Below are 26,413 nucleotides of genomic sequence, written 5' to 3'. Positions count from 1 at the left end.
AAGGTGTGCTTTTGAGCCTGTTATATGAACACATATGCTTTAAGAAGAAGGATATATCTTATTACATTTTATGCTTTAATCCATTGTCCAGATAGTTCCCTAGAGAGCTTTTTTCCCGTGTCCCTAGAAGGCTTTTGAAAGTATTCACCCTTTATCTTTACATGCTGTTGAATTCTCAGTGATGGATAGTTTTATTGTTTGGAGAATGTGGTTTTCCCTGGTAACTTAGTGTATAAAGTCTGATTATGAAAATTAGTGTTCCTCTCCCTCCCTTGGCACCACAGGCATATTATATGACTTAGTGTTACTAGATAGCAGGAAAGATGAGGGCTGTGAAACTGTTCTTTCTCTTATGAAAACATTTTATATTTTAAAATAATTACAAGAGTTCTTTATTTGCTATTTCCAAAGACTGGCTTACGTAAATGATAGCAGGAGTAAGTTGAAAATTGTAAAAGTAAGACATTAATTGAGAAGAATTGTAAGGAACAGTAGAAGAGAAACCTTGCTTTTCTTGTCCATGAATATATGTTGAAGAGGTGCTTTTCTCTTATTTCTGATAACTTAAAAAGTGATAGCCTCATTGTTTATGAAAATCTTATTATCGAATTACATCACGCAGCTTTTGCATTAGGAAACTATAGTACTTTATGTGGTTTTGGTTTGATCAAGTTTAATGTTTCTCATACGTCACTTCAGTCCTGTTTTTTCATCATTTGTGTAGAATGAACTGGTTAAAGATACCTCTTTTAGCAGCCTCCAGTAATTCTGTGTTTTAGCATTTTTGGTAAAAATGCTTTTACCCTTTACACTTTTAAAAATTATTGAGGACCCCAAAGAGCTTTTGTTTATGTGAGTTATAGCTATTGGTATGTACCAAATTAGAAGTTAAAGGCTAAGAAAATTTTAAAATATTTTTTATCGATTTATTTTAAAATATCCAACAATAAGCCTATTACATGTTAATATAAATGTATTAATTTTAAAAACTATATATTTTCTAAAACCAAAAAAAAAAAGTTTGGTGAGAAGAGTGACATTGTTTTACATTGCAAATCTCTTTAATGACTGGCACAGAAGAAGGAAGCAACTGGATTCTCACATCTGCTTCTGCATTCAGTCTGTCATATGGCCTCTGGAAAATCCAAGTGCTCATTTGTGAGTGAATGAAAATGAAAAGTTACATATTCTCTTACTCTTATTGTAAAAATAGTTTTGACCTTGAGGATCCATTGGAAAGGTCTCGGGGACCTTATTAATTTTTCTGAGGCTGTTTCTTATTCACTTATTAAATAAGAATAATAATATTTACCTCCTAGAGTTATTGTAAGATCAAGTAAGATAAAATTTGTGAATCACAATGCCTTACATGTAATAGCAACTCTGCAAATGTTCACCCTCTGCTCTTCCCTATTCTAACCTCTATGCAAAATTGTTTAGATATGTAAACAAATATATATATAGGGGAAACCCTTAATATATTTTTTATTTTGAAATGATATTGGTACTTTGTTAATAAGATAGGGTAGTTCCCATACATAGACTATTAATAAATAAACTAAAAAGTACATAATAAAAATCCTTTTTATACTTCTTCTTGCAGGTATAGAATAAAAACTCAATAGTATTTGAGGGGAAAATATTGTCTTGCTGCTGTTATGATAGCTGTGGAGTGGGAAAAAGTCATTACGTTTAAACCAAGTGGTTTTTTTTTTTGAAGCGTCTTTACTTCAACATATTTCTTCCATTGCATAAGCATTTACAGAAAAATTAAAAGATACAATGTGAAATACTGATATTGGGCTAATGAATAGCACCATTTAAGTAAATGTTAAATTCAGACTTGAAAGTGGTTGATTTTTTGAGAAGAGAAAATTCCATTTTTGCACCTTTTAGGAACAAGGAGTTAGAAAATGGCATTTTTCAAAAATTTTCAGCAGAATCTGCCTTCAGTGTCCTCTCTGGTGGACACAATCAGTAATGCTGTGGAAGATTTGACCACTGCTGTGGGGGAAGTCAGCTATGCTTTCACTGACTCGGTTGCTGAACAGGTAGCAAGTATGATAAGCGGCTTCCGCCCAGAAGAGGAAAGCCCTGCAGCAACAGAAGCTGTAGATACTTCTAAACGAGAAAATACCACGTTACCAGAAGTCTCTAAAAACACTAATTGTCAGAAAACACAATTCGATTTAGAGCACCAAGCAAATCGAATAAATAGCTATAATACTTCAGTTTCACAAAAGCAAGATCAAGGAATGAATGAAGAAGGAGTATTTAAACATATTAATAATAGGCAACAGACACTATCAAAATATCAAGAAACCGATACTGCTGGTGATTCTTCTTTGAAAGGCCAGATGAGTGATGGTAGGATATCAGTTAGCAAGCAGTATGCAAGGGCTGGATCTACTTGTCAAGAACTTGAAAGTACTGACAGATGTAGAAAATATGGATTAGGAATTTCCAATAATGGTAAGCATGACCTAAAGGAGGTAAGATTTCAAGAAATGCAAGAAAATTATTTAAAGAAGGCTGAAAAACATATTAAAAGTAAAGGATCCAAAGGGAATAAGTGTTCAGGAAATGAATGTTCTCCAAAAGGTATTTTGGAAAGCAATAGACATATGATACAGAAATCCATTAAGAAAAAAGACATACATCCAGCAGCATCAACTAATTCTAAAGGTAAGTGTTATGGAAAATCAAAGAACAAATAAATCCAACAAAATACTACAAAGTGAAAGGAGACATAAAAACAAAGAAAAACGAAGCCATTTCTGCCAAAAAAGAAACAGCAAAGAGTAAAGATGAAAAATATTCTGAGATAATACCAGAAAAAGGTGAGGTCTCCTAATGTGAGTTTGAGTGATAAAATTTTCTCTTGATTTTTTACGTTAGGAAAGCATCCAAATTTCTAAATTTTTCTATACATGTCTGTATATCTAATTTAAGACTTTCTTGAATCCTCTTACTGGGAGACATTTTTAAAGTCATACAGTTTTTTTCTCACAGTCATTTCAAAAGCATTCATGTTATTTGTATACCTCTAATTTAGTTACTGCCCCTGGTCCCTGCATTATTTGGCCAATTTTAAGGGCCTTAATTTTACTTAATGCCCATTTATTTTTCAATCAGAAGTTCTGTGGTTTTCTTAAGTAGTGTGCATACTTTAATTGGAATTTATTTGGTGTGCTACAGTTAGATTTAAAAATTTTATATTTTTGTAACCAACCCTTAAGCCCTTTATACCGTGTTGCTCTTCACATCTTTCCTAGTAAGAATGTACCAAACGTTTTGTTTTTCCTTGAGAGCAATAGATTTTTATCTTATTGAATAACATGCTTCAGGATATGTATCTATTCATTTAGCCATACATTAAGAGTTCTATATGACATGTTTCCAATGTGTATACATGAACAATCTATTATTATTCATGAGTTCTCTTTGTAGAATTAAGATTCCAACTAAGCAGTTATAGTTTTCATCCACAATATTTGTGACAATTTTTAAAACAATTAGCTGACAGTTACTTGGTTTTGGTTGCAGAATTGCTTCATATCGCTAGTTAGTACACCTGGTTATCCTTTAGTCATTTTCATTAATTGCTGATCTGATCACAAGGCCAGAAGTACACTGGCTTTTATTTATAAAAGATACATACAGTATTTTTATGTATATTTACATTCTCATAAAATAACCAAAATACTGAGTAGCAGTAGAAATGAAGAAGACTGTTTCAGTTCTGCTACATGACTTTGTGCATAATAGGGTCTGCTATTTATCAATTATATGAATGTTTTTTAAATGGTATAATAGAGGCTGATCCAGGATGGATGAGCTAATTAAAAAGGAATGCCAATTTTTGGAAATACCTCCATTTTGAAGTCTATTCTTGTAGCAGTTTTTTGAATGTCAGATTCAGTGTTTTTTTGGTAGCCTTGGTTTAGTTTTGGTAGCCTTATTACTTGAAGTAGCAAAAATTAAAAGAGAAATAAAATTAAGAAGAATAGTTTACATATTATTTTATTCATAAAATAACAGTAGAATGGATGCTAGTAATAAATACTGCAGTAGCAATACAGAATTTTAAATTTTGTTTTGATTTGTTTTCATTAAGAAACATGCTGCTACCTAAAAGAAATCAAATATTTCTGCAGTATTCTAGATTATAGTCAGCACTAAACTGAAACATGTTATGTTCTAAAATCGTTTTGAAAATCATTTGACCCATATGGATTGTCCCTTCATTAGCTGAACTATAATGTTGCTAGTACCTGTGTCCTAGTTTCTGACAGAGCTTACAAGGTATAATAAGAGGAAGAAGAGTTTCCTTCTCTGTTCCTGAATGCAGGGCTACTTTAGGTAATATTTTGTAGTAGGTGAATTTCTAGTTACCCTCCTCAGAACTCTCCTGCTGCCTTAAGACCACCACCATGGTATCCCACAAGTGCTAAACCCTGGGAGTCAGAATGCCTAGGTTCTAGACTAGATCTGCCATCTCAGCAGATGCCATCTCTGTCCAATAGAACTTTCTGCAATGATGGAAAAGTTCTACATATCTATATTGCTTCATGCAGTAACCACTGTCTGCATGTAGCTATTGAGTACTTGAAACGTGGTTAGTAGCACTGGAGAACTAGATTTTAAATTTTATTATTTCTACTTAATTTAAATAGCTGCATGTGGTTGGTGACTACTAAATTGGACAGTGCAGAATATAACATCAGTCATAGTTTCACCCTTTGATGGTTTTATTTTGCTGAATTAAAAAGCAGGACTTAGACTAGTGACGTCCAAGCTCCCTTACTTCTAACTGTAAACATTCAGTTTCTATCCCATATTTTAAAATTACTCATTCTGTGTCTCCCCACCTGAATTTCAAACATTGATTTGTCTACTGCAGATGATCTTAGCTGAGTATAATGAGAGAAATATCTAGACTGAACTAATAAATTCTGACTGCTATGGTCTCTTTATCCTTCTAGAGTTATTTTATAATTCTGAGAAGGTTGCATCATGGTCTAAATGAATGTCAACATGATGCAGTTTCAAAATTTTTACCTTAAAAAAATGGTAATAACTAGTGTTTTTTTTTTTTTTTTTTTTTTTTTTTTTTTGCGGTACATGGGCCTCTCACCGCTGTGGCCTCTCTCACTGCGGAGCACAGGCTCCGGACGCGCAGGCTCAGCGGCCATGGCTCACGGGCCCAGCCGCTCCGCGGTACGTGGGATCCTCCCGGACCGGGGCACGAACCTGCGTCCCCTGCATCAGCAGGCGGACCCCCAACCACTGCGCCACCAGGGAAGCCCCACTAGTGCTTTTTAAAATAATATAAAATTAATTAATTTACCTTCTGAAAAATTTATTTGAAATTTGGGTATATTCAAGTAGAATTTTCATAGTAAGTCTGCCTTTCACAGATAATGTGTTAAGCTTGGTGTATATGCTTCCAGACGTTTTTGTATGTACGTGTAAACTTATACTGCATGTATGTGTGTATATGTTGCATGTAGGCATACGTATGTTAATCTCTTTTCTTCTCTTTTCTCTTAACATGAGAAAAGCTTCTCTTTTCTCTTAACATGATGTGGTAGTTATTCTTTCCCTGTGAGTACTTGTAAGTCCACCTCCTCATTTTTAATGACTGTATAGTATATCATTGCATAGATGTATCATAATTTACTTAACCAAGGCTCAGTGATGCACATTTAGCTCATATTTATTTTTGTTTTCCTTTGCTGTTAAACACAGTGCAGTAAATTGTCTCAAATACATATCATTGCTCACTTGTTAATTATTTTCTTAGGCTGAATTCTTAGAAATGGAATTGGTAAATTCCTAGAAATGGGTCAAAGACTATGCAGATTAGAAAGTTTGATATGTATAGCCAGATTGCTCTCTAGAAAAGTTGTACCACTTATAATTCCATCGATAGTGTATGTCTGTCCATTTCTTTGTTCTGCTTCTAACACTGAGCGTCATCAGTTACGAAAATTTTGACTAAGATGATAACCAAAAACATCTCTTGTAGCATGAATTATTTGAATCAGGTCCATATGTATTGGCAATACTTATAACTTCCTTTGTGTGCTACTGATGCTTTAAAAATAATTGTGTAAGATGGAGAGCCTTATTACTCTGTTTACCTGTACCGTGGTTGGAAAATCCCTATGACTAATATTATTTATATAATTCAAATATACAAGTCAGTTTTTTCTATTAAAACATAAAAATCTAAAGCTTGGGCTTCTTAAATGAAAAACTATTTTTCTAAAGCTGAAAATTCAGATTGTGTGTATGTGTATATATATGTTTATATATATATATATTTGTGTGTGTATGAATATATGTGATACATATATAAGCATGTAACATGTATGTAACTATAGCAAATTCGCTACATTTTATTGCGTTATATTTTGATCTGCTCTCCTTGTCGTTCCAAATAGATAATTCCTACATTGACAAAGATGAGCATGGTTCGTCCTCTGAAAGTGAAGATGAAGCACTGGGTAAATATCATGAGGCCTTATCCAGAACACACAATTCCAGACTACCATTGGCAGATTCTAGACAAAAGAGCTATACTTGGGAAACAAGACAGAAATATAGCCCTCTCTCTGCAGAGTATGATGGATACAGTAGCGAAGCATCAATAGATGAAGGTAAGATAGGTTAAGTTGTTTTTTTTTTTTTACACTATAGTATTTGATTATTTGTTTCTAAAACTCTAGGTGTCTGTGGTTGTACAATAAATAAGAGATAGCATATATGGTAGGGTCACATTTCTGGGAATATAATTTATTCAAATTCAAATCTTTGGGCTCAAGCCAAAAACCAAAACTAAAACCAAAACACCCAAAAGCAAAACACCAAATAATTTAAATACAGTGGTAATTCTCTCTTTTCATAATGAACATATGCCTAGCAATCATGAGATGGGAAGTGTGAATCTGCTGTTGTCTCAGATGCAATCAGTTCCTAAATACCTGTTACAGGAACTGATATGGTCTAAGAATCTCACAGTGTTGAATATGATTCTACTGTGTAAATGAATGCTTTTTCATTCAGTATGGGCCCTAACATGAGCCAGATACTTCATGTGGCATGAAGCAGAAGGAGTGGTGATCTCTTCCACGTAGGAGGAAAAACTGTCTGAGATAGATTTATTGAGAGCCAGTACTGTATACTACGAGACTTTAAGGGAAATTTAAGGAATTTTCAAGGATTTTTTTGTCCCCTGTTAATTTTTGCCTCATGTGCTGACATTGACATTAGAAGTCAACCTATGTAGAAGATACAGGTCCACTCTCAAGTGTTTTTATATCTTTCTAAAAGAGAAATAAAAAAGGTTTTACCATTACCTAAAGCATTTTTATTTCCACATCTAAGTAAGTTGTTTGTGTGATTGATACAATGTGTGACTACTCCTAGTAATTATTATATTTATGCCCAGATATGAAGAAAAGAGCAATGTATTTTAAATAGCATTTTTATTATTATATCAAACACAAACTAACCTTAATATTGTAGCTGTGGTTTGTGTTTTGGGGCCTGTTACTATTGATGACTTACTCTGGCACATACAGTTGTCAAAGGAGTTAAATTTTTGTATTTGGCTTCATGCTAACTAAAGATTGATATACCTCCCTTTTATTCTGCTAGTACATAGTACAGTAAGAAATTAATCAAATATGGAAGGCTTATTATGAGATGCTAGGAAAGAAATAAAAAATATTAGACATGGACTCTACCCTCAAAATTACCTTTCTTAGTACTAGAGAAAATAAGACATGTGCTTACAAAGAGAACTAAATAATGTAAACCCTGGCTCATGAATAGTAGAGCAGAAAGAGAATGGGTCTTGAAGCCTGATCCTTGTTCACGTTCTGGCCCTGTGACTTACCATATTAGCGGCAAAACCTTGGGCAGTGTACTTGATAGTTTCTAGGTTTGTTTCATCGTCTCTAAGTGTGAATAATACCTTGCTGATAGGGTTGTCATGGACATTAAGTGGTATGTGTGGTGTTTTTAGCATAGTGTCTGGTGCGTGATAGGTAAGTGATCAGTAAATGGTAGTCATAGTTATGGGTGGTGAAGCATTGATGGTGATGATAGTGAGTAGCTGCTGGCAAGCCCTGAGTGTGTAGTCTGTGACCCTAGACACTTCCCTTTCTGCAGCTTCAGTTTAGGGTTTTATTTTTCCCTGCTCACTCCTTCTTCTGCCTCTCTGCTGGCCTGATTGCTTCTTCCTTGTAGTCCTATTATTCTCGCGTGGCTCAACAATCTGTGGGAAAAGGGGTGAAGAGAGAAGCATAATCTCAGTGGCTCTTCTGTTCCTGCCCTCACCTCTGGAATCACCCTCTCATTTCATTTCACCTATATATTTAGGACCCACTTGTACTTTTCTACCATTTCTACCCTAAATCATTTGATAAAGCACCCAGGGTAGATTGATTTTAGGCATTCTGAAATTATTTATTTCATAAACATTTGTTGAAAGTTTTTTTATGTGCCATACTAGATCCTGTGGATGTAAAGATGAATAAAAACAAGCTTGTTTTAAAGAGCCCACAGACTGGAGGAGGATGACCAGTGAGTACATGTGTAATGTAGTGTGTTAAGAGGTCTGCTAGTTACATGAACAACGTAATGTAGAAATACAGAGGAGGACTGAGACTTTGTTTGGGAAGTGGCGAAAGGGGAAGTCTGATGTATGATGCAGCCTTCACAGGATAGGTGAACTAGACTTGAGGGAGAACTGTTCAACCACCATGTAATAGTGATTGCAGGAAAGCAGAAGACAGTGTGTTTCAGTGTCTTTAACCTAGGATCTGTGCTGAATGCCATGCTCAGGAGTTTGGATGTTGTCTTATAGGGAATGTAGAACCCTGGAAGGTTTTTAAGCTGGATAGTGTGGCACTTTTAGGTCAGTGTGTTTAAGGATTATTTAACTACTGTAATAGAAGATGAATTGGAGGTAGGAACTACTGGAGGCAAAAGCACTGGTTAGATAAACAGTGATGAGATCCTCATTAGCAATGTTAATTGAGGGACAAAGAATTTGTAGATTGAGGGATGGTCTCAGTATATCCTGGTGAGTGACTGAACATATGCAATGACTAAGGAATTAAGATTGTTTAATTAGTTTAGAAAGCATAAGAGAAGTAAGTTTGTGGGAGGGAGATAATTTAGTTTCAGTCATGCTGAATTTGAGGTGTCTGTGGAATATCCAGGTAGAGGTGGATATCCTTGTTGTTAAAATACTGTCATTGGGATTTAGGATGGGGAGATGATCAAGTGGTAATGTAAGATAACAGTAGACTAGGAGGATAGTTTTTTGTATCATAGATTATTGCTAATTGAAAAATCAAAGATTGCTGTGAGTGCAAAATACACTCAACAGCAATCAGTGGAGTCAGGGAAGAATAGGAAAACTTGATTAGAGAGGGAGATTTCAGAGCTCCAGATTTTAGAGAAAAGCAATTTCAAGTGATAGTAAGTTCTGAACATGCCCACAGGCAAAGATGCAGAAGTACGTATAAAATGCTAAAAGGTTTTAAGGAAGGGAGTGAATTACCATCCATTGGGGAAGATGTGAGAGAACATCCATGAAAATGGCAATTGGGTTCAGCTTTGAAGAATGGGTATAAAGTTGAAAAGAATAAGCAGAGGTATTTTAGATAGAGGGAAGTTCATAAACGCCAGAGTACGCAGTGGTAAAATGTAGGGACTATTTCAGGACAAGAGAAAAGTCCTCTTGGCTCTAACATAGGTGTATGTATGTATATGTGTGTGTGTGTGTGTATGTGTGTATATAAGTATATATATGTATCAGTATATCAGTATATATACTGTATATTAGTATACACACACACACACACACACACACACACACATATGTAAAATAAAAAGGAAAAAGGTGAGGTCTAAAGCCTGGAGTGCCTCACTGAGTAGAAGTTTGGATTTAATTTGTTAACCAGTGAAAACTCACTAAAAGTTTTTCACCAAGGAACCATGACCAGATGTGCTTTAGAAAGAGTAATGTAGCAACAGGAAGGCTATAGGAAAAGACACCAATTAAGGAGGTCTTTGGAGTCATCTATGTGGGAAATGGTAAAAATCTGAATTGAAGTAGTGGCAAGAGGAATATAGGAGGATAGGAGAGACATTACAGAGGTGCAATTTACTGGATTTAGGAACTAAATGTATTTGGAACATTAGAAAGAAGGAAGGAAGTGTCAAAGATGACACTAGTTTCCAGCAAGTATGACTAGGAAAATGATGAGGTCATTAATATAAATAAGAAATCCAGAGAGGGATGGTTTTTTCTTGGATGGTGGGTTGGGGTGGAAGATAAAAGTGGTTTTGTGTATATGGTAAGGCAGAATATTTAGGCAACTGGAAATGGCTGTGGATCTTGAAATCATGAATGGAGTTTGGGAGAAGGTTTTTTTCAGATTGTATATACTTAGAGAATAGGAACCAAGGGAAGGGATTAAATTGTTGAGGGAGAATATATGGAGAGAAAAGATAAGAGAGTCATTTCCTTTCATTAACAGAGAATTAAGGATGTCACTTAAACAGAGAAGAGAAAGTAACAACCATAAAGTGGAGAACCAGGAGAATGTTGCATTTCATCAGACACGGAAGGAGAGTTTCGAATGCTACACCACAGAGAAACTGGGGAGGATGAGAATTCAGACAAGCCCCTTTGTCCAGTAGAAGATGATCAGTTACTTTCAGTGTACATTTTAGTAGTGTAGGACCATACATGAGATTGAAGGTGGTTAGGAGAGAATAAGTGGAAGAGAGTGTACATTTGCTGCCTGCACTTTCATACCACTTGTTCTCTATCAACTTTCAGAGTCAAGAATCTTGAGAGGTAGTTGAAGGGGTTCACCTTCTCCCTCCAACCGAACAATAGTAACACTCCTCTGGTATATATTTGGGAAGGATGGGGATTTGTTTCTAATACACATTTGAGTCTCTGCCAGGTGGTTGTGCCTCTGCATAGTTGACTCAGGAGAAGTACTGCTCACTTCATGTCTGGTCACCTAAGAGGACTACTGAGTATAGTTCTCTTATAGGATTTGGTTCATTCTCCTGAGGTACAAGGAAAGGGATCGGTAGAGTAGGTTATGCTTCTCTTTACTGCTCTGACCCTTTGTTCTGCATACTATTCTGCAGGTTTATGAAGGTAACACTTGACTAATGTGGGTTGAGGTGACTAAAGGGAATTATAAGGTAGAAGGAAAAATATTTTTAAATGTACATTTTTTACATGACATATTGTTACCTCATTAGGGCTGGTAAAGAACCATTACCCCATTTCTCAATCTCTGAATAATTCCAGTAGAGAAGCTTTGGAACAGCCAATATTGGAAATATCTACAAGAGTAGTGAGGGTCAGGGAGGGCCTGGATAGGGATGAGGAGGACCAGTGCAAGAGAACTTTCTGATCAAGTAGGGAGAACTACCATTCATTGAGCTCCTACTGTGTGCCTGACTCTGATAGTTTCTGTACACATTGTTATACTTAGGCTTCACTGCAGCACATTGTGGTAGATAAGATTATTTCCATTTTACAGAAGTGAGAGGAGATTTTAGATCAAATAAGTAATTTTTAACCTAAGGTCACACAGTAAGTTTATAAAGGCTGTACTTGTCAAGTCCACTGCAAAAATGAATGATGCTTTAGCTTCTGTTTGGTCATCACTGCTGCTTTAGTGTCCTCCCTAAGTCTCTTTCATTCATAATTAACCCCTTCAGTTGGGTCCTTTAGAGCAGTTTATATATTATAAATCTGAAATACAGATACTGTAGAAAAAGTAAGAAAATATTATGGCCTCTATTTGTTGATCATATTTTCTCCTCTAGGTGGCCATGTTAATCTTCCATTTTTTGGAATACAAAAGGGGATAATATCTATAAGAAATTTTTCTAGGAAAAATAAACATTAAAATAATTTATCAAATTTTTTTGTTCACAATTTTAATTTATTTTACTATGTTGTTCTTAAAATTAAGCAGATTTTCTGATAATCCTCTTATTTTAAAAAGGCCTAAGAGTTAGATAGTAGGTTGTGATATCTTGTTTAAGTTGGTAAGATAGAACAACCTTTGAAATTCCATTCATGCTATTTAGTACTTCCCATTTTTATATTAGATGGTAAGATAGAACAACCTTTGAAATTCCATTCATGCTATTTAGTACTTCCCATTTTTATATTAGATAGGAGAAGCCTATTAGATTTTATATAAACAAACTTAGTGTAAAATTATTAGAATGTCTCTGTTATTTATAGCTTTGCATTCTCAGTTCACCATAGAGATTACCAAGCTATATTTACATATGGCGGAATAGCTATATTATTAAAAATCATATGATGTTATTTTTTTTGGTGAGTTAATTTTAAATGCTATTAAAAATAGTTTCCAGCATCACTTATGTCTTAAGGGTACATGTAACCCATATATATATACACACGCACACACTTGCCACTCTCTTTCTATGGCTGCTTCACAAGCTCCATGCTATTGATTTTGATGTTTTCTTAAAATTAGGGTCATTAAAACACATTTCTTTATTCCTTTTATTTAAATGTTACTTTTAAAATAATTTAGTACTTAAGAGTAATAAATTCTTTGTTTATATTTTCTTTAAGTGTATTTTAACTGCTTTATACTGTTCTGTTGATTTTCACAATTTCTGTGTGAAGAGGGTAAGTATAAAAAAATTGTGTCTGTGTTTTCCAGATGCCTTTGACACAAAAATTTTTAGTCTTAAAATAGTAAAAGTTATTTATATTACATGGTTTATTTAGATTTTTGATAAGCCTTTTCTTTGACTTCAGGTTTTTGTTCGTGAACATTTCTCCTCTGAAGAATTCTTTATTTTGTGTGTGTGTGTGTGTGTGTGTGTGTGTGTGTGTGTGTGTGTCTGCACTCTAAGTATGACCAATTTGGGGAGAAATTGATCTTGAAGACTTTTCCTGCATCTTTGTGTTTTGGAGATCTTTTTATGTGATGAGATCAATTGTTACTAGTAGTGTAGAATTCTTTTATAGTTCTACTTTTGCAGGCCACCTGTGACCTGTAAAATGAGATGTCTTTGTGCAATTTAGGTAAAGGCATAGCCTGCTGGGTGGATGAATTAGAAAGCAGTACCACCTTTGAGCAAACAGTTCATCCTGAGAATATAGCTCAGTTAGCAGATACCACCTATGTAAGAAGAAAAAGGCATTCCTTCCTCTAGGTGTAAGCTTTGGTGGACCCAACGCACACTGTACTTAAGCACCCCCCTCAGCCAGGTACTTATTGCAGTGCACAGCCTACACAGCCGTACACAGTGGTCCTAAAAACCTATTTTTATACACTTCCAGTCTTAAAATAAGCTGGTGGGATTGCTGTGTTTTCCATGGTAAATCTATATATATCTTTCATAATTTTTTTTTTGTCTGAGATACTTATCTAGTAGTGGAATGATAGAAATTAAATCAGAGACATTAAAGATATCCTTAATTGACTGATTACAAAACTGACACCTAGAGACGTGCAACTTTACTAAGATCATACAGTTCATTAGCAGCAAAACTGAGGCTCTAAGTGTTTGTAACCAGAGAACAGGTCAGTGCTTTTAAAAAGAACTATTCAGTAACCAAGCGAGTAAATAAGAGAGATACACTATAAATCGAACATGGCCTGTGTCCATTGCTAGGGGTTGAGGCATGTCTGGGAAGTGGAGGAATAATGCTAATGGCAATCTGACAGTTAATAGGACCTGACACTTTACAGGTTTCTGTTAGCAAATCCTATAGGAACTCAGTCTCAGATACATTTAGGGAGCGTTACATAGAGTCACAAATGGACTGACAATAATCTTATTACCTGAAGGCAATAATGGGTGATTTAAACTGACTAGAACATCTATATTTGCCGTAAGTTTAAGCTTACCAACAAGGTACATCTCCTAGGAAACTGTCCCTAATGAGGTAGGCAAGTGTGTTTGTACTTTGTGAGGTAATCTCTTTAAGGAAATGGAAAACTCAAAGCTATTTCTGAAGACTAGGCCCAACATGGCTGTCAACTTTGGAGCCCAGGGAAGAAACCCTCACTGTTTTAGAGTATAGTAGTAATCTGGAGGATAGCATGGTGGGAAGGCCCTATGGTAAAGGAGCCCTCCAGTCAGAGGGTTGTTTATTAATGTGTCTACAGTAATATATATGTTTATTGTGTTTCAAGCTCTGCTGAAGTCTTTGTATAGAACTTAATTTTATCTTCACAGAAATATTTTGATTTTATTACTTACTTATCTGTTTAATTAATTAACTTTGAAAAAGCAGAAGCTTAGAGAGGTACATTAACATGCCCAAGATTGCTATCTCATTGTTCTAAGAGAATTTCATGAAGACTTTGGACACCTAGGAAAATCAAGAACCATACAACTGGGAAATATCTGGGGTTTTGGTCTCAAACTTAGATATGAAGCATATTATGCCTGCTGTATTTAGCAGAAAACTTGAGCAGCCCTTAAGGAAATACTGGTGATTTATTACTTTACCTGCTAGGCTTATTCCAAAAAGCCAGAGCTGGTTTTTTGAGATACTATAAAACTTCATGATGGACTATTGTGGGAAATCACTTAGATAAGGGGAAGGATTTTGGGAGTTGGTTCCTATGGGAGGTATTCCAATTATCTTGGGTACAGAAATCTAGAACTAGTCTCCTGTCACCTGCAGATGTGATTGTATTAAGCATACCACCGCAAAGAGCATAAGGGTCTATGCAGGTGGCACACTACCTGTGCCCGCAGTGTTACACCTTAGTTTTATTATTATTTTTTAAGGTTTGGCAGAAATCTTGACTGTAGACCTTTGCTTTAGAATATGTGATAGGAGATTTAGGAAGCTCCATCTAATATTGTCTTTGTAACAGTCTCAACAGTAATAAAGGTAACACTATCACTATGATACTTAGGTATAGTTCTAGGAACTGTGAGAAGGCAACAGTTGTTAATATGGGCATCTCTGATAATAATAATAAACTAATCAACCAATAAAATGCTACACCTTCCCTTGTGATGGACTGGTAGGAACTTAAATGGTAAATACTAAGAAGTTAATGTCTGTCACTCATGTTCATACCACCCAGAATCAAGCACCATTAGTACTTTAGCATATTTTTTCCAGAAATTTTTTATGGCTATGTTTTAAAAAACTTTATGTAGTAATACATTGGATACATTTTGCTTTTAAAAATTTAACCTGTTAGGGTGGAGAGGGATGAGTACTATTGGCTGCCACCTCATCACACTTCCAAGCTGGAAACATGCACTGTGGGGAGGGAGGCTGCTAGTACATGCAGTAGCTAGGCACTGAAACTCGTGTGGTTAGCCCTGGGAGAGGACTCCATCTAGGTGCATGGAGACAGCCCTGAGGGCCTGGGATGTGGTCTGGACCGAACCCAATGTCAGTACGTGCATAGTGGGACATGGCCATCAGAAAATACCTCGAGACAAACAATAATGACAGCACATATTGGGATGCAGCAATTGCAGTTCTAAGAGGGAAGTTCCTCAAGAAACAAGAAAAATCCCAAACGACCTAACCTACCACCTAAAAGAATTAGAAAAATAAGAACAACAAAACCAAATGTCAGCAGAAGGAAGGAAATAAAGATCAGAGAGGAAATAAATAAAATAGAGATAAAAAAAACAATAGAAGAGATCAATAAAACCAAGAGCTGTTTTTTTGAAAAGATAAAATTGACAAACCTCTAGTCAGGCTCACTAAGAAGAAAAGAGACAGGACTCAAAAAAACAAAATAAGGAATGAAAGAGGAAAAATAACAAATGATACTGCAGAAATACAAAATATATATAAGAAAATACTATGAACAGTTATATGCCAACTAATTGGACAACTTAGAAGAAATGGACAAATTTCTAGAAACATACAGCCTGCCAAAACTGAGTCAAGAAGAAACAGATAATTTTAACAAATCAATCACTAGAAGTGACATAGAATCTGTAATAAAAAAAACTTCCTGCAAACAAAAATCCAGGATCAGGTGGCTTCAATGGGGAAATCTACCAAACATAAAAAGGAGAACTTACACCTATCCTTCTCAAACTATTCCAAAAGATTGAAGAGGAGGGAAAACTCCCAAATTCATTCTGTGAAGCCACCATCACCCTGATATTAAAACCAGACAAAGACACTACAAAAAAAAGAAAATTACAGGCCAGTATCTTTGATGAACATAGACGAAAAATCCTCAACAAAATATTAACAAACCAAATCCAACAGTACATAAAAAGGATCATACACTATGATCAGGGTGGATTCATTCCAGGTTTGCAAGGATGATTCAACATATGCAAAGAAATCAGTGTGATACACCACATTAACAAAAGAAAAGACAAAAACCATATGATCATCTCCATAGATGCAGACAAAGCAATTGATAAAATTCAACATCCGTGCATGACAAAAACTTTCACCGAAGTGGGTATAGAGGGAACATATCTCAACATATTAAAGCCATTTACAGCAAACCCAACAGCCAACATAATACTCAGTGGTGAAAAGCTGCAAGCCTTCCTGCTGAATTCTGGAACAAGTCAAGGATGCCCACTCTCACCACTTCTATTCAACATAGTATTGGAAATCCTAGCCACAGCGATCAGACAAAAAAAAGAACTAAAAGGTATCCAAATTGGAAGGGAAGAGGTAAAACTGTCACTATGTGCAGATGATATGATACTCTATATAGAGAATCCTAAAGACTTCATATAAAAACTATTAGAACTAATAAATGGATTCAGCAAGGTAGCAGGATACAAGATTAACATACAGAAATCTGTTGCGTTTCTTTAACAATGAAATATCAAAAAGAAAGTAAAAAACCAATCCAGTTTAAAATCATGTCAGAAAAAATACCTAGGAGTAAAAATAACCAAGGAGGTGAGAGACCTATATGCTGAAAACTATAAAACATTGATAAAGGAAACTGAAGAGGATTCAAAGGAATGGAAAGATATCCCATGCTTTTGGATTGGAAGAATTAATATTGTTAAAATGGCCATACTAAAAAAAAAAAAAAAAAAAATGGCCATACTACCCAAAGCAATCTACAGATTTAATGCGATCCCTATCAAATTACTCATAACATTTTTCACAGAACTGGAACAAATAATCCTAAAATTTATATGGAATCACAAAAGACCCAGAATTGCCAAAGCAATCCTGAGGAAAAAGAACAAAGCTGGAGGCATAGCCTTCTCAGACTTCAGACAAGACTACAAAGCTACAGTAATCAAAACAGTGTGATATTGGCCCCCAAACAGACATATATTATAGATCAGTGGAACAGAATAGAGAGCCCAGAAATAAACCCACACACCTGTGGTCAGTTAATCTACAACAAAGGAGACAAGAATATGCAATGGAGAAAAGACAGTCTCTTCAGCAAGTGGTGTTGGGAAAGCTGGACAGCTACATGTAAATCAATAAAATTAGACCACTCCCTCACACCATATACAAAAATAAACTCAAAATTGTTTAAAGACCTATATATAAGATATGACACCATAAAACTCCTAGAAGAGAACATAGGGGAAACATTCTCTGACATAAATTGTAGCAATATTTTCTTAGATCAATCTTGCAAGCAACAGAAATAAAAGCAGAAATAAATAAATGGGACCTAATCAAACTTAAAAGCTTTTGCATAGCAAAGGAAATGATCAACAATACAAAAAGACAAACATATGGAATGGGAGAAAATATTTTCAAGTAATACAACCAACAAGGGCTTAATTTCCAAAATATATAAACGGCTCATACAACTCAATATCAGAAAAACAATCTAATCAAAAAATGGGCAGAAGACCTAAATAGACTTCTCTCCAAAGAAGACATACAGAATGGCCCACAGGCACATGAAAAGATGCTCAGCATTGTTAATTATTAGAGAAATGCAAATCAAAACCACAATGAGGTATCACTTCACACTTGTCAGAATGGCTAGCATCAAAAAGTCTACAAATGGGGAATTCCCTGGTGGTCCAGTGGTTAGGACTCCACACTTTCACTGCCGAGGGCCTGGGTTCAATCCTTGGTTGGGGAATTAAGATTCCGCAAGCCTGTGCAGCACAGCCAAAAAAAAAAAGGAGGGGTTTGTAAAGCACCTATACTCCGATAAAAAAAAGGGGGGGAACTCTCCTATACTGCTGGTGGGAATGTAAATTGGTACAGCCACTATGGAAAACAGTATGGAGGTTTCTTTTTTTTTTAATTGTTTTTTTAAAAATTAGTTATCTGTTTTATACATACTAGTGTATATATGTCAGTCCCAACGGAGGTTTCTTAAAAAACTAAAAATAGAGCTACCATATGATCCAGCAATCCTATTTCTGGGCATATATCTGGAAAAGACAAAAACTAATTTGAAAATATACGGGCACCCCAGTGTTCATAGCAGCACTGTTTACAATAGCCACGACATGGAAACAACCCAAGAACCTATCAGTATAGCTAGTGGGAAGCAGCCGCATAGCACAGGGAGATCAGCTCAGTGCTTTGTGACCACCTAGAGGGGTGGGATAGGGAGGGTGGGAGGGAGGGAGACGCAAGAGGGAAGAGATATGGGAACATATATATATGTATAACTGATTCACTTTGTTATAAAGCAGAAACTAACACACCATTGTAAAGCAATTATATTCCAATAAAGATGTCAAAAAAAAAAACAACCTATCAATAGACGATTGGCTTACGAAGATGTGGTATCTATCTGTCTGTCTGTCTATCACATGGAGTATTACTTAGCCATAATAAAGAATGAAATATTGCCATTTGTAGCAACATGGATGAATCTAGAGAATATCATACTGAGTGAAGTAAGTCAGACAAAGACAAATATGATATCATTTATATTTCAGAATCTAAAACATAATACAAATGAATCTGTATACAAAACAGAAAGAGACCCACAGACATAGAAAACTAACTTATGGTTACCAAAGGGGAAAGGGAGCGTGGTGGGGAGGGATAAATTAGCGGTTTGGGATTAACAGATACAAACCACTATTCATAAAATAGATAAGCAATAAGGATATAAATAGGGAGCTATGTTCGATATCTTTTAATAACCTATAATGGAAAAGAATCTGAAAAAAATATATGTGTATATAACTGAATCACTCTGCTGTACATGTGGAACTGACAAAATATTGTAAATCAACTATAATTTAAAAAAATTTAACCTGAAAGCTGAATATTCCCTTGATCCCTTCACCCTTTCTCAGAGGCAACCATTATAGCTGGTATATATGCTTCTGGTCCTTGTTTTCATACTTTACATATACATATAAACTGTTGGAAGAAAGTATACTTTTGTGTGTTTTTAAACTTACATTAATGTACCTTTTTCCTTGTGGGAAGAGGAGTAAAGTAGATAGTAAAAGGAAGTCAGGAAATATCAGTTAATGGAACAGCTGGATAAGATCAGAATTTTTCCTCATTAGACTCTGAACTTCTTTAGACCAGGGACTGAGTCTTCTGTTTTTGTTTTGTTTTTTTTAAAGAATCAATTTTATTTATTTATTCATTTTTGGTTGCGTTGGGTCCTTGTTGCTGCACACGGGCAACGTGTAGTTTCTGTAGTTGTGGCAAGCGGGGCAACTCTTCACTGTGGTGCGCAGGGTTCTCCTTACGGTGGCCTCTCCTGTTGTGGAGCACGGGCTCCAGGCACACGGGCTTCAGTAGTTGTGGCACACAGGCTCAGCAGTTGTGGCTCACGGGCTTAGTTCCGCGTCATGTGGGATCTTCCTGGACCAGGGATCCAACCCATGTCCCCTGCATTGGTAGGCGGATTCTTAACTACTGCACCACTAGGGAAGTCCCGAATCTTCTGGTTTTAAATACACCTTTCCTCCTATCCCTTTGTGCCTAACGTAATCTGATTAAAGCCATTAAGTAATTTTCTTAGGGTGGGTTTATATCTCAAAGAGTTAATCTAAATCAATTTACAGTTAGTGCACCCGTGGAAGATTCATTATAGGTAGAAGTTTCTAAATTATCACTTGTCTATCTAAAACAAAAGAAGTTAAACAGGAAAAAGGGGGAAAGGAAAACCTAATCAGAGCATTAAAACATGAAATCATAATTGTCTATTTATGATGTTAACTCCTCATATATCTTTCTCTCATTTTTTCAGAAGTGATTCTGACTCTGTACTGCTTAGTTAAAAATCCATCACTGAGAAAGAATGTAAATAGTTATAAATGAATACTGGAACTGAAGAATATATCGGTGTTGTGTTGGTTTCTTATTAAAAACTTTATCGTGAAGACAATAATTAGAAATTGATTGATTTCCCTATACTGTTTTCCCAGTTTGCTCTTCCAAGTTTCTCATTCTGCACGTTGAGTGTGGTACAGACTTAACTAGGCATTTGCACTAAATTTATTTACATGTCCTCTAAACTTGTTCACAACACTTCTGAAATTTTAGCACTTTTTTTTTTAAAGAGTTTGTCTTGAAACTAAACCTCAGTGTGAGGAGAGATCATTCAAATATCCTTTCTTTCCAGTTTCTGCTATAACAAAAGATAGAATATGAAGTTAAGGGAAGAATAAGGAAGACAGTTATGACCACGAAAGCATGAACCAAATTGTTTATATGATAATGTCAGAAGGCTATGTCTTACCTGTCCCATGTTTGGGCAGATATTAATCATGGTTTGAATTTCAGAAGGAAAGGGAAAAGAGACCTGAGTGAATGCAAACTTTTATTGGGCAATGGGGATAGACTGTGAAAGTGGAATCAGACATATAACTATACAAATCATACATCATGGCATACTCCTGCTCCATTCATGTTGAATAATTACTGAGCTGTTTCAAAGAGGAAAATATCAACTTAATTATCAGTTTTTGGTGAAATGAAATTGAGGTTCTATTTTAATTTTAAAATTCTGAAAAATCTCTCATCTAAGCAGTCTTGATGTGGGGCTCTCCTTTGGAGACTTGCTGCCTTTAAGAAAATAAATTACATTGAAATCTCTGATGCGTGAATTCAAAATTACATTGAGAAGCTGAGAGGTGTTTTGATGCTTTGGCATATCTCTTTCCTTTTGCTTGATATCTACTCAAAGGATAACGATTTTCTTAGAACATATGGTTATATTTAAGTCTCTGAGGTGTTCAGAAATACCGTCAACTGAAACTAAGGTAATTTAAATGGATTTTGAGAATTCGTATGGTAGTTATTTAAGGCCTAGACAGTTACGAAGAAAGTTCTTTTCTTTTTACAATTTAAACCATCTTTTAGTTATTGTGCCTTGTCTTAGTAGTTAAGAGAAAAACATACTATGGGATTTTGGTCATTGGTAACTTTGGAAATGCTTCTTTAAGTATAAATTTAATTAAGCATCAATTATCTATGAGGAAAATATTTATAAACTAAATCTTTTAAAATTTCATAATGAACAGCTTTTTCAAGATGATAGATTAAAGTATTTTTGAAGTCTAAAAATCTGTATTTTTACTACATTGACAAAAGATTAATTGCAGTTCCATAAATTACATTAGTTATAATATGTTGAATGATTACACTATAGTAAACACTATTCTAAACACTTTACATAAATTAACTCTCTTAATTTTCACAATAATCCTAAGAGACAAATGCCGTCAGTGTCCATATTTTGCAGATGAGGACACTAAGCACAGTGAGGCCGAGTAACTTGTCTGAGGTTGTACAGCAACTGTGTGAGGGAGCCAGGATTCAAATACAGTCATCTGTCCTCAGATCTGATGCCCTGAACCTCTCCACTGAAATACCTCTGTCTTTTTACATAACTTTTACACCTAAATAAGTTCTTAATATTGCTGTTTTTATTGTGTAAGTAATACATGTTCATTATTGAAAAAATCAGAAGTTACAGATGAACGAATAGAAGTTACTCATATTCCCACCATCACAAAACTATTACTTTCATTTTCATGTATCCTTTTATAGATATTTCTCTTTGCATGTGTATTTTTAAATCAAAATGGCTTCTATTTTACACAGTGTGTAGTAATCTGCTTTTGTTCGACTCAAAAATATAGTTTTCCTTGCCAATATGTATACTTCTATGACATCAAATATACAAATTGTATAATATATTACTACATGGATGTACCATATTTATTTAGTAATTTCCAATTACTGACATTTAGTCTGTTTCTTATTTTTCCTTATGAATAAGGTTGTTCTTAATAATTCCTAAAATTTGACTTCTTTTCTACCGTGTTCTTTGACATTCTTTGTTCCTTCAAGATACTGACTTGAATTGCACTGCTCAGAGGAGCTTTTTTCACTCTGTGATTATGTTTTCTGTGTGTTGTTTTTTTTTTTGCGGTACACGGGCCTCTCACTGTTGTGGCCTCTCCCGTTGCGGAGCACAGGCTCCAGACGCGCAGGCTCAGCGGCCATGGCTCACGTGCCCAGCCGCTCCGCGGCATGTGGGATCTTCCTGGACCGGGGCACGAACCCGTGTCCCCTGCATCGGCAGGCGGACTCTCAAACACTGCGCCACCAGGGAAGCCCTGTGCTTATGTTTTTAATAAGGCATCTGGATGTGATTTGTGCATGTTCATGTTTTGTATAGTGCCAAAAACAATTCAAGGTGCAGTACATTTGTGAGGGCATTGTAGTGACTCAGAAATGGTGATGTTAAAAATATTTAACAACTGGTATGGTAATATAAACTAATATATTAATCAAGAGGAAATAAAAATTGAATATAGTCATTTTATTCTCTACCTAAATTAAAGTTTTTCTATTATAAAACTAATTACCAAAGGGTATAAGTTATAGGAAAAACTATCAAGTTATTCTAGTAATTTCATACTCATTTAATTGTTTTTAGATATTGTTGCTATGATCTTCTGTTTGCTGCTATTACCAGCTAAATGATATGCTTTTCTGAGCCATTATTTGACATTGGGAACTATCTCAAACTCTTCCAGTTATTTTCCCATTAAATTTGTAGTCATTAGTTGATTTGTCTTAATAACTAGAAACTTTCTCTTAATAGTAATGTTATTTATGATACAGAATCCTATATCAGCTTCTGCTGAACTAAAAAATTATATGAAAATGTTTTCTAGTCTGCATAATACTGACATATTTTTAATATATTCACTATCTCTAGAAACACTAAATGCACAAAAATAATTTATTGGAATGCTATATTTAATAAAGTTGAATTTAATCCATCAAGATAGATGAGAGAGAAAGAAAAAGAAAGAGGTGAACTTGGGCGCTTTGTTTCTGAGCTGCCCAGGTTTGAATCCTGACTCTGCCATCTTCCTCTCTGTGCTAATATTTTCTTATCTGGTAAACAGATGTGATGCTAATAAATATAATACCAAAACAAGCTAATATTTGTTTATAACAGTGCCAGTCACTGGACAACTGATAGGTAAAGGTTAACTCTCATTTTTAGTAATGAAATTAATATTATTATGCCAGTGTTGGGTAGGCATTCAATGAGTGTGTGAAACTCAGAAGAATATTAGGAAGGGGTTCCCTGTCCTGGGCATCTCCCCAGCTTCATATTGCCAGCCTACCGTGATCTCTGTCCCATTACAGGAATGTTTGCAGTGCAATACCAAGATGATGCCTGCAGTGACTTCCATTACCACCTACTCCTCTGCCATCCTTAGATCTTTCAGAGCCAGTCCTATAGCGGCTGTAGTTACCATAAGGAGCTGCATGAGGGGATGTAGACAGGCAGCAGGTAGCTATAACTTGGGTAGACCAGATGGACATTGAGCATTCGTTTGCTGGAGGGCCAGTGCCAATAGTGTCTCCTCCTGTAGTGTCTGTGGGAACATGTCAGGATAGGGCCTGGATCACTGCTGGGTGGGTGCTAAGGCATCCTTTACCCAGGGCTTCTGAGGTAGCCAGATAGGAGGCCTTAGGTTAACCTTCTGGAGTCCCTATGGTGTCCAGGAGATGGAACTTGGGGTGGCTACTTGCTAGACAACAACCAGCCTAAAGGAAGTTTCCAGATGACGAAACTGAAGCTATACTGGTACTATATGGTGAATGTCAGCCCTGAGCTGATCGCTGATCATGGTTTGATTACTAGTGAAATAGGTAAAGCCCAATAATTTACCAAAAATTATTTCCTAGGGGTAGTATATGTGTGTAGGCAATATATGAATGCTTAATATTTACACTGCTATTGAGAGATCTCCAGCATATATTAAGTGGGGAAAAAAAGCAAGGTCCAGAAAAATGTGTGTACTATACTACCCTTAATGTGAGAAAGGGAGAATATGTTTGTATTTGCTTATATTTAAAAATAATGGAAGGGAAAACAAGAACTTTAACAAATAGTTCCCTGCAAGGAAGGGAGGGATGGAAGGAGGGAATGGGGTAGAGGGGACAGGGATGGAAACTAGACTTCTCTGGAAAGCCTTGTTTTACATAATTATAAAACAGAATTAAATTTAAAAACACACCCTAAAAACCAAAAGTACAGTAAAACAAAGGAACTTAGTTGTGTATTCAGTTAGCTTAACCATACAGAGAGGGATGTTTAATTTTTTTTTTTTAAGTGAAAGTTAGGTTGGTAGGAAGATGTTACTGTAATCCAAAGGGCATATCATAGTTATCACCTGCAGTAGTAGCAGTGGGGATAGAAATAGGGAGATTTGAGACATATTTTGTTATGAAAATCGACGAACTTTCAATTCAATATGGGGGGTGACAGAAAGTGAGAAATCTAGGGTAGATTCCTGGGTTTTCGGTTGATCAGTGAGGATGGTATGAGAAAAACTAGGATAAAAATTAGGATTTTGTGGACATGTTAAGACAATTTGAGATATCCACTTAAAATATCAATTTTATAGTTCACTGTATGTATCTGAATACATAAATTTCCTTTCTGCAAGGAAAGATCTGGGCTAGAAATATGAATTTGGGAATCATAACTGTATACATGGTATTTAAAACAAGTAGCAGGATACAAAATTAATGCACAGAAATCTCTGGCATTCCTATACACTAATGATGAAAAATCTGAAAGTGAAATCAAGAAAACACTCCCATTTACCATTGCAACAAAAAGAATAAATTATCTAGGAATAAACCTACCTAAGGAGACAAAAGACCTGTATGCAGAAAATTATAAGACACTGATGAAAGAAATTAAAGACAAATACAAATAGATGGAGAGATATACCATGTTCTTGGATTGGAAGAATCAACATTGTGAAAATGACTCTACTACCCAAAGCAATCTACAGATTCAGTGCAATCCCTATCAAACTACCACTGGCATTTTTCACAGAACTAGAGCAAAAAATTTCACAATTTGTATGGAAACACAAAAGACCCCGAATAGCCAAAGCAATCTTGAGAACGAAAAACGGAGCTGGAGGAATCAGGCTCCCTGACTTCAGACTATACTACAGAGCTACAGTAATCAAGACAGTGTGGTACTGGCACAAAAAACAGAAATATAGATCAATGGAATAGGATAGAAAGCCCAGAGATAAACCCACACACATATGGTCACCTTATCTTTGATAAAGGAGGCAAGAATGTACAGTGGAGAAAGGACAGCCTCTCCAATAAGTGGTGCTGGGAAAACTGGACAGGTACATGTAAAAGTATGAGATTAGATCACTCCCTAACACCATACACAAAAATAAGCTCAAAATGGATTAAAGACCTAAATGTAAGGCCAGAAACTATCAAACTCTTAGAGGAAAACATAGGCAGGACACTCTATGACATAAATCACAGCAAGATCCTTTTTGACCCACCTCCTAGAGAAATGGAAAGAAAAACAAAAATAAACAAATGGGACCTAATGAAACTTCAAACCTTTTGCACAGCAAAGGAAACCATAAACAAGACGAAAAGACAACCCTCAGAATGGGAGAAAATATTTGCAAATGAAGCAACTGACAAAGGATTAACCTCCAAAATTTATAAGCAGCTCATGCAGCTTAATAACAAAAAACAAACAACCCAGTCCAAAAATGGGCAGAAGACGTAAATAGACATTTCTCCAAAGAAGATATATGGACTGCCAACAAACACATGAAAGAATGCTCAACATCATTAATCATTAGAGAAATGCAAATCAAAACTACAATGAGATATCATCTCACGCCAGTCAGAATGGCCATCATCAAAAAATCTAGAAACAATAAATGCTGGAGAGGGTGTGGAGAAAAGGGAACCCTCTTGCACTGTTGGTGGGAATGTAAATTGATACAGCCACTGTGGAGAGCAGTATGGAGGTTCCTTAAAAAACTACAAATAGAACTACCATATGACCCAGCAATCCCACTACTGGGCATATACCCTGAGAAAACCATAATTCAAAAAGAGTCATGT

General features: G+C 35.5%; 1 protein-coding gene across 1 annotated transcript in view; it reads left to right on the top strand.

Annotated features, from left to right (window-relative positions):
- Window positions 1-1,913: 1,913 nt before the first annotated feature.
- The window catches only part of SYT14 (synaptotagmin 14), a gene marked incomplete at both ends in the record, with an annotated part of 147,038 nt that continues 122,538 nt past the window's right edge, over window positions 1,914-26,413 (top strand). The window contains 3 exon segments of the mRNA XM_082666857.1: window positions 1,914-2,700; window positions 2,703-2,840; window positions 6,450-6,665. Of these exon segments, the coding sequence (XP_082522983.1) occupies window positions 1,914-2,700; window positions 2,703-2,840; window positions 6,450-6,665 (1,141 nt within the window).

This window comes from Grampus griseus (assembly GCF_964374135.1).
Source record: "Grampus griseus genome assembly, chromosome: 1".
NCBI classification, from domain to species: domain Eukaryota; kingdom Metazoa; phylum Chordata; class Mammalia; order Artiodactyla; family Delphinidae; genus Grampus; species Grampus griseus.
The sequence above is the reverse complement of the archived record's forward strand: the minus strand, read 5'-3'. Positions and strand labels throughout refer to the sequence as shown.